Here is a 12,640-nt window from a genome sequence, read left to right as displayed (position 1 = left end):
TTAACTAGCGAATTACACTTTGTTAAATACAATCTACATTCTCTAACTATTTCGTTTTGAGTTCTTGTTATTATCAATCAAAATCTGTTTAGTTTCTTTTGTTCTAATTAATCATTTATAATCTATATACTTTTCATTATTTTGTTGTTATTGTTATTTGTTAGTTTCATTTTTCTTATTGTTTTATTGAATAAACCTTATTGTTGAAAGATATTGACCTGTGGATTTCACTCATTAACCGTGCATCACACGAATCCCGCATTCTTTACATTTAGTTATTTGCGAAAAACGAGTCGTTCAATAGGTAAAAGCCGCTCTTTACCTCACGAGCGCTTGCAACATGTGAACCTAGGTTCCAGAGTCGTTACATAAGCATCACATCTCTGTTTATATCTGTAACGCACAAACTGCTTTGCCTATTTCTTCTCAGCAGGTACCTTTCCCGCCATAGGAAAATTGTAGAGAGGAGTACTCAACCCCTTTTGGTCAATTCAAGCAAAGAGATTCATTGCGCTCTAACGTCGTCTTCCACTATTTTTTCGTTGTCAGTAGTGCTGGCGACGGCGAAGCTCTATGTGTAGTCGGAAAAGGCACAACGAATTGTTCTGTGAGCGTTGATTGAGCCTTGCTCCGAAGTTTCTTTGGTGAAAGAGAGCGTCGTCTAACTACTGCAACTTCGCAGAAAACCTTCCCACATTTCGGTGACTGGAGTCGGTAATAGGAATACCCGGACAAGAGATATGGTCTCTTTAACTGTATCGTCACTTCTGGATAATGTAACTTCTTATACGCTATCAGCGTATATTCCGCCTCAGTTGTCTACTTATCAACCATCAAGATTAAATGGGTGCACTTCTTTGCCCCATTTAGAAGGGTTAGAACTAACCGATCCGGAATACTAGTCGTCCGACAAAATAAGCATAATTCTTGGAGCTAAAGTTTATGCTCAAATTATTAGACCTGGTCTAAGAAATGGGTCTTCTCTTGGCCCAATAGCGCAGGCCACCTCGCTTGGGTGGATTGTAACTGGACCTTTTTTGAAAGCTCGAAAGCAGAGGAAAAATAAAAGCCCGTAACTTCTTTGCAGTGCTCCACGGCTGAAAGCGAACTGGCGGAATCGGTAGGCAAATTCTGGAATATAGAGGAAGTCGTAACTACTCAGCAAGCTATGTCTGATGAGGAAAAGTACATATCGTGAGTGTTGAAAATAGCAAAAATAAATATACAAGTATGTCGGTAATTTGTCAATATGTCGGTAATAAAGTTTGTATATTTATCTACTGGCTATACGATACCGCTCGTTTAAACGAGACCCTCAAATGTTAAAATAAAATAATATCTAAAATATTAATTCTTCTCTGTTCTCATATCGATTACAAGATTGCATTCGCATATTAAGAGTTCTTGCATAAAGCTTCCTTCCTAGTTACAGTTTCATATTTATAAAATAAATTTGTTCAAAGTTTCAATGGTGTTAGTTGTGTTATATTTATATTAAATAGTTTTTCAATATCATATTTTAAAAACTATACTCCCATTTCTATCAGTGAGGAATATTTTCTCAAAACACACTGTTGCAATAAATCTGGAAGGTACATATGTGGTGCGGTTACCTTTGTCTACTTCGCCTCAAAAACTAGGAGAGTCCAAATCAGCTGCGTTAGCTCAATTTAAATCGCTCGAACGTCGCATGAAACTAAACGCGGATCTCAGAACAGCTTACGGAGAATTTTTACGGGAATACGAGCAGCTAGGGCACATGGAATTAGCTACCGATCAATCCTGCATTTCAGGACTTAGTTTTTTCCTTCCTCATCATGAAGTTTTACGCGAGTCTAGTAGTACAACGCGAGTAAGAGTTGTATTCAACGCTTCACGAAAAACGAACACTGGCATATCACTTAACGACATTTTATATAAGAGCCCTAACTTGCTTCCGGATATTTTTTCAATACTACTTCGATGGCGATTACACGCTATAGTTTTCTCAGCTGACATTGAGAAAATGTATCGCCAAATTCGCGTCGCGAAGGAAGATTGCGAATTTCAAAAAATTATCTGGCGGAGAAAACCAGAGGAACCCATTTCTGAATTTCGGCTGCTAACTGTAACTTGGGTTAGCATGCTCTCCGTACCTCGCTATCGAAGTTCTTCGTCAATTATGTCACGATGAAGGAAAAAACTATCCGTTAGCTGCTAGCTGCATAAATCCGGACGCTTACGTAGACGATCTAGTGTCAGGCGCTAATTCGATCGCGGAGGCTGAACAATTAATGACCGAAGCTATCGGATTGACCAGGGCAGGCGGCTTTAATTCGAGAAAATGATCCTCGAATACTCCTGAGCTATTACATTGCTTACCAGCAGACGTTGTCGCTAAACGGTCGGAGTTGTCCTGCAATTTTGAGGAAACTTCGTCCTTACTGTGCCTCAAATGGCATACCGAGTCGGATGCTTTTCTCTTTTCGGTAAAAACTGAGATGAAACAGGAACTGTTACAAAACGAAGCGTCTTCAGGAAAATCGCTAGACTCTTCGCTCCCTTGGGTTTACTGGACCCAGTTATAACTTTCGCAAAGATATTCCTCCAGTCACTTTGGCTCTTAAAACTGGGGTGGGACGATCCGTTGCCAAGCCTTCATGTTAACTTTTGGTTGGAATATCACGCTGAATTAAGTACGCTTTCTTCGCTGAAAATCCCTCGATGGCTCAACGTAAAGAGCAAAGAGCATTTGAACTTCACGGGTTCGCAGATGCTTCAGAAAAGGCATACGCCGCCGTCATTTACTTAAGAATACTGGGTAACTCTACTCCTCTGATCACTTTAGTCACTTCCAAAACGCGAGTAGCTCCGTTAAAACAAGTTTCCCTACTGACAAGACTTGAACTTTGCGCAGCAACGTTACTTGTTCATTTAATGCTAATTGTGAAAAATACGCTCAACTTATCTAGGTGCACACTGCATCTCTGGTCCGACTCCTCCATAGTGCTAAGCTGGCTGCAACGAAGTGGAAGACGTTCGTTGCAAGTAGGATGGCGGAAATACAAACTTCGTTGCCCGAAGCGTGCTGGCGTCACATTCGATCGGCAGAGAATCCGGCCGATACTGCATCGCAAGGGCAAACTGGAAAATTAATTTTAAATAATACTCTATGGTGAAAAGGATTGACTTTTCTTTCAGAACATTCTTACAATCTAGAATCGCACGTACTAAAAAATTTACTCACGAATCACGAACTTCGTCCGCACAAACTAACCTGCTTAGCAATATCCGGAATCTCGTTTTGGGAGGAATTGATAAACAGGTTCTCGTCAATGGATAGACTATGTAGAACAGTAAGTTGGTGCTTACGCTTCGCGAAAAACGCTAAAGGGTCGACGTCATCAGAGAAAAGCTCTGTTTTATCAGCACAGGAATTACATTCTGCTAGACTTACCGTTCTTCGCGTTGCTCAAAAAACGTGGTTTCCCCAGGAAAGGCAATCCTTGGCGCAAAACGTCTCCGTCTCCCGAGGTCCTCTTGCGTGGTTGGCACCATTCTCGACCCACAAGGGCTTATTAGGGTTGGCAGTCGAATTAAGTCACTCCTTGGTAGACGATCGCGAAAAACATCCCATTGTTCTACCAGAACACGGACAGATAATCATTTTATTAATACGAGAGGCACATTTTAAAACGCTGCACGGAGGAATTCAACTCACCTTGAGCACTTTGCGACAAAATTACTGAATTTTGTGTGGTAGACGTGCAGTAAGAGACTATATCAACACATGTACAATTCGCTGGCGTTGGCATGCTAGACTCGAGCGTCAACAAATGGGAAATCTCCCCGCTCCCCGCGTACAGCCTTCTCGTTCATTCTCGCATTCCGGTGTGGATTACGCAGGACCGTTTCTCACAAAAATTTCGGCTGGTCGCGGATTTAAGACGCGTAAAACTTATGTCGCGATATTTGTCCGTTTATCAACACGTGCAGTTCATCTGGAATTAGTCTCAGACTATACCACAGAGGCCTTTCTAGCAGCTTACCGTCGTTTCACGTCTCGCCGGGGTAAATGCACGTCCATCTATAGCGATCAGGGCACTAACTTCTTCGGCGCCAACAGAGAACTCCGTAGTGTAAGACAAGGTAGAAAATGAGTGAAACGCTAACTAAAAGTTCGATTTCAAAAATTCTATATATATTCTATAAGCCGATTCCGTGGGCGAAGTAGTGTCCTCGAGAGAAGAATGTCTTTCAAAAGTCTGTAGAAGAATGCCCTCCAAAGGTCTTTAGACGAATGTCATCTTCCCGTTTCCTAGTCCCCGCGAAACTTGAGGTCCCAGAGTTGTTTTATGGCCCGGACGACACAGCGTCAGGCCTCTACCCCGCGGTGGTCGTCGTAGGACGGCCATTATCCCTGCTATGCCCGTTATCCCTGCTTTATTGGGAATTTACTGGGAATTTTCTAACATTAGGCTTAGTAATTTTGTACTTTTGTTAAAATTACAAGTGCTCGTCGTGAACTGGTTATAAAATATGTAAAATTTGTGTAAAATCTACCTGTTTAACTCTGTACAATTTTGTGTTAAAAGGCTTGAGTTATTAAATTCTGTATTCGTGTTTTCTAGTAATTGTTTAATTTTGTTAATCATGTCCGAAGGATTGGCGCCTTATGCAAAGATTCAACCGAAACAACAACAATAATAAAATAATATTAAGATTACAATAATAAATTATTACATTACGGTAAAACAATAAATAAATCATTTTATTTACCGATGGAAATTGTCGAACATAGTCAAGAAAACAATACAAGAAAATATGATGAACAAAAGGAGGAAAAGGAGGGAAACCAGAAAAATGATAATAAAGACAGCAATAAAGAAGAGGCGCGGCCTACGGACAACGTAAGTTAACACATTGTACGCCGGCCCCGCGAAAACGCGGGATTCAAAGTCTATCCAAAGTCTATCGCTTGAGCGCCGGCCCCGCGAAAACGCGGATTTCGAGGTCTGTCGTTTCAGCGCCGGCTCTGCGATAATGCAACATTGTTTTGTTTGGTGATTTGTTTGCTGTCGTCATGACTACGCCGATCTGCATTTTTTATTACGTCGAAACAAAATGTATACGATGGTTCAGGAACAAGTACAAACAACAGTCACTCTTGAGCATCGTATTCCGTAGCCAGTACATCTTTCATACCCTTACGTTTTTAGTTGAACAGCATAATAAGCCTTCTTATTCTGTGCATTTTTACCGCTCTAATATGAGTGAATTTACTGACTATATTGCTGATCCTCTATCAGATTATTCAATACAATCAGAAGATTCTGATATAGAGGTCGAGGACAGTGATAGTGATGTGATGCCAAGAAGAAGATCGACAGCTGTTCCATTACAGTATTCCAGTGATTCCGATGGTCTGAGTGATAATGAAATGTTTACAGAATCACATAGTTATATTGAATCATGGTCAAATGTTGATAAAGTTCCTAATGTACCAGATTTTATTGCGCAATCTGGTCCAAAAGTTCTTCCTGCTAATAAGCAAAGCATAAAAGAAATTGTGGAAATGTTTATTGGCAATGATTTATTTCAATTGATGGTAAATGAATCAAACATCTATTATCACCAGAATAAGGACAAGATGTGTAAGGGTAAAAAAATGCCTAAGTGGAATGATGTTTCTCTAGCCGACATAAAGAAATTTCTTGGTTTGATTATATTGATGGGCCAAGTAAAGAAAGATAGAAAAGATGATTACTGGTCCTCAGAGTTTTATACCAAAACACCATCGTTCTCCACGATTATGTCGCGTAACAGATTTCGTCAGATTTGGGACACATGGCATTTTTCGAGTAATTCTACAACAGCTGGTTCTAATAAGCTCGAAAAGATTCAACTGATACTAAGTTATTTATTAGATAAATTTAAATCAGTATACACTCCCAAAAAAGAGCTTTCGCTTGACGAATCCATTATTCCGTGGCGTGGAAAATTGTCTATAAAAACGTACAATCCAGCAAAGATAGTAAAGTATGACCTGCTTTGTCGTATGTTATGTGAAGCCAGAAGTGGATATATTTGCAACTTGGAAATATATTGTGCGGACGGCAGAAAACTGGACCAAACTATAATGTCGTTGCTCGATAAAAATATAGGTTTGGGATATCATGTATACATGGATAATTACTATAACAATATTCGTACCGCAGAATTGCTTCTGAAAAATGGCACACGAGTTTGCGGTACAATTAGAGCGAATAGAGGTGTTCCAGAATCTATGAAGCATATCAGTTTAAAAACTGGAGATTATACATTTAAAAGAAAAAATGAAATTTTAGTACAGGCATGGAAGCCAAAACGCAAAGTCGTATACATGGTTTCTACAATACATTCGGGAGAATTAACAAACACAAAAAAAGTACATTGGAAAACAAAACAAGAAATTATAAAACCTCAATCGGTCATAGATTATAACAAATATATGATGGGCGTAGATTTGGCTCATCAGTTTTTATCATATTTTTCCATTATGAGGAAAACCGTAAAATGGACAAAAAAAACAGTTTTATTTCTTTTAAACTGCGCGTTGTTCAATGCATATAGATTATATGTTGAATTCAATGGTAACACTATGAAATATCAGAAATTTTTACATGCTGTTGCACTTTTGTGGATCGAGGAATATACAAGTACTCAAGATGTACCGAATGTTTGTGGCGAACAACCTTCTGTATTAGTTCCTACACCTCGCACGCCAAAATATGATCACCCTGAGAGACTATCGGGTGATATGAAGAAGCACAACGTTACTCGAATTATTGGATCCGGGAACAAAAACAGATATGTACGTCGTCCATGCAAAGTTTGCTCTGCTAGCAAAAAAAGAAGTGAGAGTAGCTTTATGTGTTCTCTTTGCCAAGTACCTTTACATCTTGGAAAGTGTTTCGAAAAATACCATACATCCATTAAATACTAATATTTTTCTTTGAGTTTATATTATATATATGTAATAACCAATCATCAAATAAAACAGGTGTATTTTTTTATAATAAATTAAATTTTTTTTATTTTGCTTCTATTTTTCGTTATCCTTAAATTGCATATAATGAATATGCAAACCAAATTTAGTATTTTACCATAATGTATAAAAATTTTACATATTTTCTTCACATATTCATTAGTCATCAACAAGCGAATCATGCCGGCGCCCAAGCTTTAGACGGTTGACACGGTGCCGTCGCTCAGACTTTGAATGTCTCAGATGCCACCGGCGTACAATGTGTTAAGTATTTGACATTTATTTATTACGATTTATTTATTTATGATAAATTAGATGTTCGTAGAATATTATTATTACTAACATATCGAATTGTGTCTGCAAGTGTATGTCTATGCTGTAACGAGGCATATTTTTATGCCTCGTTACGAGTGGCCACTAGGCCCGCCGGCCTCTCTCCTCCGCCCTGCCAACCCCTCGCGGCGGGGCGTATGCAAGGAGTGCGTGTTTTTTTTGTAGTTCTCGTTTTCTTTTGTTATTGGGCCCCCCCCCCCCCCCCCCCCCCCCCCCCGGCACCGGCACGAAGACCAGCGGCCCAGCGAAGAGGCATCCGCGGCCCCGGGCGCGGGGAAAACCCCAACCTGAGAGATGGAGGCGCGGGACGGGGCCCGAAGATCACCGCCGCCTGCTGACCGGTCGCCGAGCCACCCGTCCACCTCCGCGGGGGCGACCGGCAGCCAACACCGAGGGACGCCAGGCCTGGGGACGAGCCACCCCAGCTGCCACCCGAAGGGGCCCCAGGACCTGGCCGAAACACCACGTGGCCCATCCCTGCCGCCGAAATCCTCGGGGAGGGGGAACTCCGCGCACCGAGGACCCGAGCCGCGGATACAGAGGAAGAAGCCAGCGAGCCGTGGCGCGAACGTGATATCCTCCGTCTTCCGGATATATATATATATTTTTTTGAGTTCTTTTTATTGTGTGTGAGAGAGTGTGAGTCCGCTGACAGCCACGTACGCCGCCCAGGACAGGCTGAGAAAAGGTAGGATCTTTGCTTTTCTCTTTTTTGTTTGTGAGATCCAGAAGCGTGTGTGCGAGCGTGTGTGCGTGTGGGTGGTTCCTGGCGATAGGACCACCAGCCCCGGCGACGAGGACCCTAGAGACCGTATTCGCGGAATATCTTTGTATCGAATTGTGTTTTCCGGTTCCGCGATTCTGGGCCGCTGACCCCAGTTCAGGTCACCATTTTCCCTTTTTCTTGTATTTTGCTTTTAGGTCCAGCGTTCCCTTTGTTGTCCACGACCCCCAAGAGGGCGTGCTCCCTAAGGCGTACCACACTTTTCTTTTCTTTTTTTTTCCGATTTTGCATCACTTGCGTGTACCGTGGGCCCTCGTGTCGCGATATCCTCACCGCAATTAGCGAACGCGACCCTGTTCCTGTTCCGAACATTGTACCACGAAGGGCTCATTCTCGTTGTTCTCGAAGGGCTAGCTTCGGCCCACAATAAAGCCAAATTTATCGTAGCTACTCGCGGATTCTCTACTTCTTTTCTGTCCCCCCCCCCCCCCCCCCCGTGAGTACCGCTCCCGGAAGAGCTGCCGGAAGGGCGATTCCCCCGGACGCGTGCATTGCACTGGCGCCCCTTTAAAGAAATCGTCCGTGGATGTGCGTATCGGGTCGTGGAGGACCGCTTTCCCTGGCCGCCCTCCACCTCAGGGACTTTTCCTTTCGTCCCTCCCACCGATCCGTCATAATGCTGATTGCTCAACGAATTCGTGAACAAACGAAATAGTGGACAAACAGTTGGCAACAATTGTAGCAGAGTACTACTGGTTTTATATGCCATCAAGTTTGCACAAAATAATATTCCATGGTGCAGATATAATAGAAAGTGCTGGTTTGCCCATTGAAATGTTTTCTGAAGAAGCAATGGAGGCACGAAACAAAGATTTTCGAAATATTACAAGAGACTACACATGAAAATTTTCGCAATTAGAAACAATGACGGATCTTTTTCAGACTTTATTATATACGTCCGATATTTTAATATCTCCAATTTCAGCAGGAAACAGAAAAATTTAGAAAACACGTTCGCGTTTTAATATTTTCAAGGATGAAATAGAAAAATTAATGTTACGAGAAGACCTGTAAGACGATGACGATGATACATAAATGATAATAAATAAATTTTAGATTAATAAATTAATATATTGTAAAAACCTGCAATAATAACAGGGCTACAAGGCGGTTACACAAAATATTGTTGTTTTTTATGCGAGTGGGATAGTTGAGCGAAAAAGGAACATTATAAACAGAAAACTTGACCAACAAGGTAAATTTCCATTCCAGGCGAAAAAAATATAAAATATGAAACACTAATTGATTCGAATAAAATATATTTACCTTCGCTTCATATAAAATTAGGTCTAATGAAAGCGTTTGTAAAAGCTGTAAACAACAACAGACCAGTTTTTGAATATTTAAAAGTGAAATATCCTGATCTCTCAGAAGCAAAGATAAAAGAGGGCATTTTCGTGGGACCGCAAATTAGAACTTTAATCGGAAACGAAGATTTTTTTAATATAATGGCGCCATATGAGAAAAGAAAGTGGATAGCGTTTGAAAATATATGCAAAAACTTTATTGGAAAACATCGGTCCACAAATTATATACAAATAGTAAAAGAGTTAATAGACAGTTTTCATAAATTAGAATGCAGCATGTCATTGAAAATGCACTTTTTATATTCACACTTAGACTTTTTCCCGTGAAACCTTGGTAACGTGAGTGATGAACACGGCGAAAGATTCCATCAAGATATTTCCGTTACGGAAAACAGATATTGTGGCAAAGATAGTGCTGCAATGCTAGCAGATTACTGTTGGAATTTAATGATAGAATCACCTACACCTCGCAAACGTCAGTCCAGCAGAAAAAAATTCTAGGTAAGTTCGCAAGTTATAAATATTCGTTTTGTTTCACTTTTACTAGAAAAAATTGTTTAATAACAAATAAACTGACAGCAAGGAATAAATAATATAATATCAAGATGAACAATAAAAACAACAACAATAATAATATTAATAATAATAACTATAATAAACTGATGCAGCTTATTAAAGCGCTTGCATCGCGTTAATACGTATAGGCGCGATACGGAACGGCCGCTCTGATGCGGAGCACCACTGGCCTCGTCTCGTGTCGCGCGTTGCTGTTGTGCTTTCTGGCATCATAAAAAAAACGATATTGCAACTTTCTATGGGTGCATTTTAAAGGTGAAAATTTGCTCTATCGCGCGGTATAGCTCAATTTTCCACTAGACCCTTACTTCTTAAGATAAATTGAAAAATATACACAAAAGTTGGTGCAAAATTCGTGTCTCTCGGCGTTCAATGGCCATTTAAACATGTTTAAACATTCAGAATACATAAAACGCAGATATCGTTGTATTCGGGAAAGTCTATAGAATCTTTTGATGTAAACAGAATTTTAGTATCTTTTATAATTACCTCAAAAAATTGGTTCAAATTTTAAAAATGTGTTTTTTTTTCAAACTCAAATTTCTCAAAAACTGTACGTACTGGAGAAAAACGGTTTGCAGATTAGTAATCAGCGCGAAAAAAGCTATAAGAATCACTGAATGAAAATAGAAACGCCAATTGGCTGTTGGACAGTGTAATTGGTACACAATCGGTGACCTGGCGGAAAGATTAATTCATATGCATACACATTTATTGGGTACCCCACGAAAAAACCGGCGCGGCAATTCAAAAGACGTAGTGGCCCAAAAATTAAAACGTGGAGATGTTATCGCGCGAGAAAATAAAAATGAAGTAACTATGTTAAAATGAAAAGATAAAATAGATGTGTTGATACTAACTACAAAACATTCAGCAAAGTGACAACTATATAGAAAAGTAACTGTTCAAAAGAAAAGCCAGAAATGGTAGTTGAATATAATTTAGGGAAATCTTCAGTCGACTTATCTGATAAAATGATTGCTTATAGCTCACCACTATGTAGAACTATATAATGGTACAAGAAACTGGCAATGGAACTTTTACTAAATGCTTGTATTGTAAATTCAATAGTCTTATTAAAACAAGTAACCCGGAAAAATATGGCAATTCCTGATTTTAGGATGACATTAGCAATGTATCTAATGAAATGCTTCGATAATGATTGTATTTTTCCAAAAAAATGTGTACGGCGCAAACATCGTCATGAATTAAAATAAAATAATTTTCAGAAAAAAAATACACCGAAATGCACTAAAAAGTATAAAATAATTTCTATTTCCCAATGAAGTAATTTCTATTTCATTGAATCATACAATTACGTAACAGATATGAATGAAACCTACTTACTCGTTAGGTAGTATATTAAATACATTTCAACTTTTTCGGAGGCGGCGCAAAATTAAAAATACCTCAATAAACGTTCCTGCCAATAACCAGTTGATTGTGGTATGGCGTATTGGAAATTAATAAATCCTGAGAAAGAATACGAACCATTATAGATATATCTGGTAATATACGTAAATGTAACGACTGCATCTTCATTTCGTAACGTTTCTGATATAAATGGAATTGAATGCAGATGGGCTCTATCTTTATAGCATATGCGGCGATCGAGTCTTTCCGTCGCATACTCTATGAATCTATCCCTTTGCGGACTACCGCCGCATATATGCGTTCTGCGTAAATCATCAAATTGGCCGAAGAACTCATATATGCGTTTGGCGAAAACAATTGATTAAGCCGAGAAACGCATATATGTGTCCCACGTAAATGCGTGGCTATGGCCGAGAAACTTAATTATGCGTTCCGCGAAAACAACTGATAGAGCCGAGAAACGCGTACATGTGTGAATGCACGTAAATCTGTGCATGTATATATAATATGTCCAGAATTTGACTTGGATTGCTATGAACGAAAACCGCGTTTAAACAGAAACAACATGCGCTGGCAATTTTTAATGACTATCCTGGCAGGAGCTCGGCCCCGCGGTACGGTTCACTTCGAACCGTCCCGTCCGCAAAGGGCTAGATAGACCATAGTTACATTCTATACGCACTAACACCTACTTCGCGGCGTGCTGCCGAGTTATATGTATAGAAAAAGAAATAGCTATACAAGCATTGCCTATGTTCGGCTGTCCAAAGGTTGACATGTTCAAGAAAAGCTTTTAATTTTGCGCCGCCCCCGAAAAGGTTGAAATGTATTTAATATACTACCTAACGAGTAAGTAGGTTTCATTCATATTTGTTACGTAATTGTATTGATGAATGAAATAGAAATTACTTCATTAGGATATAGAAATTATTTTATACTTTTTAGTGCATTTCGAAGTCGGCGTATTTTTTTACTAAAAATTATTTTTACAATTTCATGTATAGTGTCCTCAATGTTTATTGTATGTCGATGGGTCTTTCCCTCTCCTTTTGGGGTCCCCCTCCTTATTCCTGGTGGTGGGGATGATTTCTTCGCGTGTCGCTTATATTGCGGGTAGGGGCACGAAACAAAAATCATTTCTGCGTCAAGCGTGGTACGGGTAAGTACGTCTCCGACATTTCTATTTATTCTTCCACTTATTTCATTTAATTTTTATCACGGCATTATCCATAGCGTATTAATTAAATGATCTCTTTTTCT

General features: G+C 39.7%; 1 protein-coding gene across 2 annotated transcripts; it reads right to left on the bottom strand.

Annotated features, from left to right (window-relative positions):
* Positions 1-1,204: 1,204 nt before the first annotated feature.
* On the bottom strand, positions 1,205-5,159 carry LOC143265835 (uncharacterized). 2 transcript variants are annotated; one of them, XM_076540125.1, is made up of 4 exons: positions 3,701-5,159; positions 3,437-3,620; positions 3,257-3,323; positions 1,205-3,123 (listed from the first exon to the last, which is right to left on the bottom strand). In XM_076540125.1, the coding sequence occupies exons 1-4, from the start codon at positions 3,792-3,794 to the stop codon at positions 2,989-2,991; spliced, it is 480 nt and encodes a 159-aa protein (XP_076396240.1). In that variant the 5' UTR covers positions 3,795-5,159; the 3' UTR covers positions 1,205-2,988. The 2 variants fall into 2 exon arrangements, with proteins under 2 accessions (XP_076396240.1, XP_076396236.1); XM_076540121.1 differs by lacking the exon at positions 3,257-3,323.
* Positions 5,160-12,640: the final 7,481 nt, after the last annotated feature.

This window comes from Megachile rotundata, chromosome 2 (assembly GCF_050947335.1).
Source record: "Megachile rotundata isolate GNS110a chromosome 2, iyMegRotu1, whole genome shotgun sequence".
Classification (NCBI taxonomy): domain Eukaryota; kingdom Metazoa; phylum Arthropoda; class Insecta; order Hymenoptera; family Megachilidae; genus Megachile; species Megachile rotundata.
Note: the sequence above shows the minus strand (reverse complement) of the source record. Positions and strands in the feature narration are given on the sequence as shown.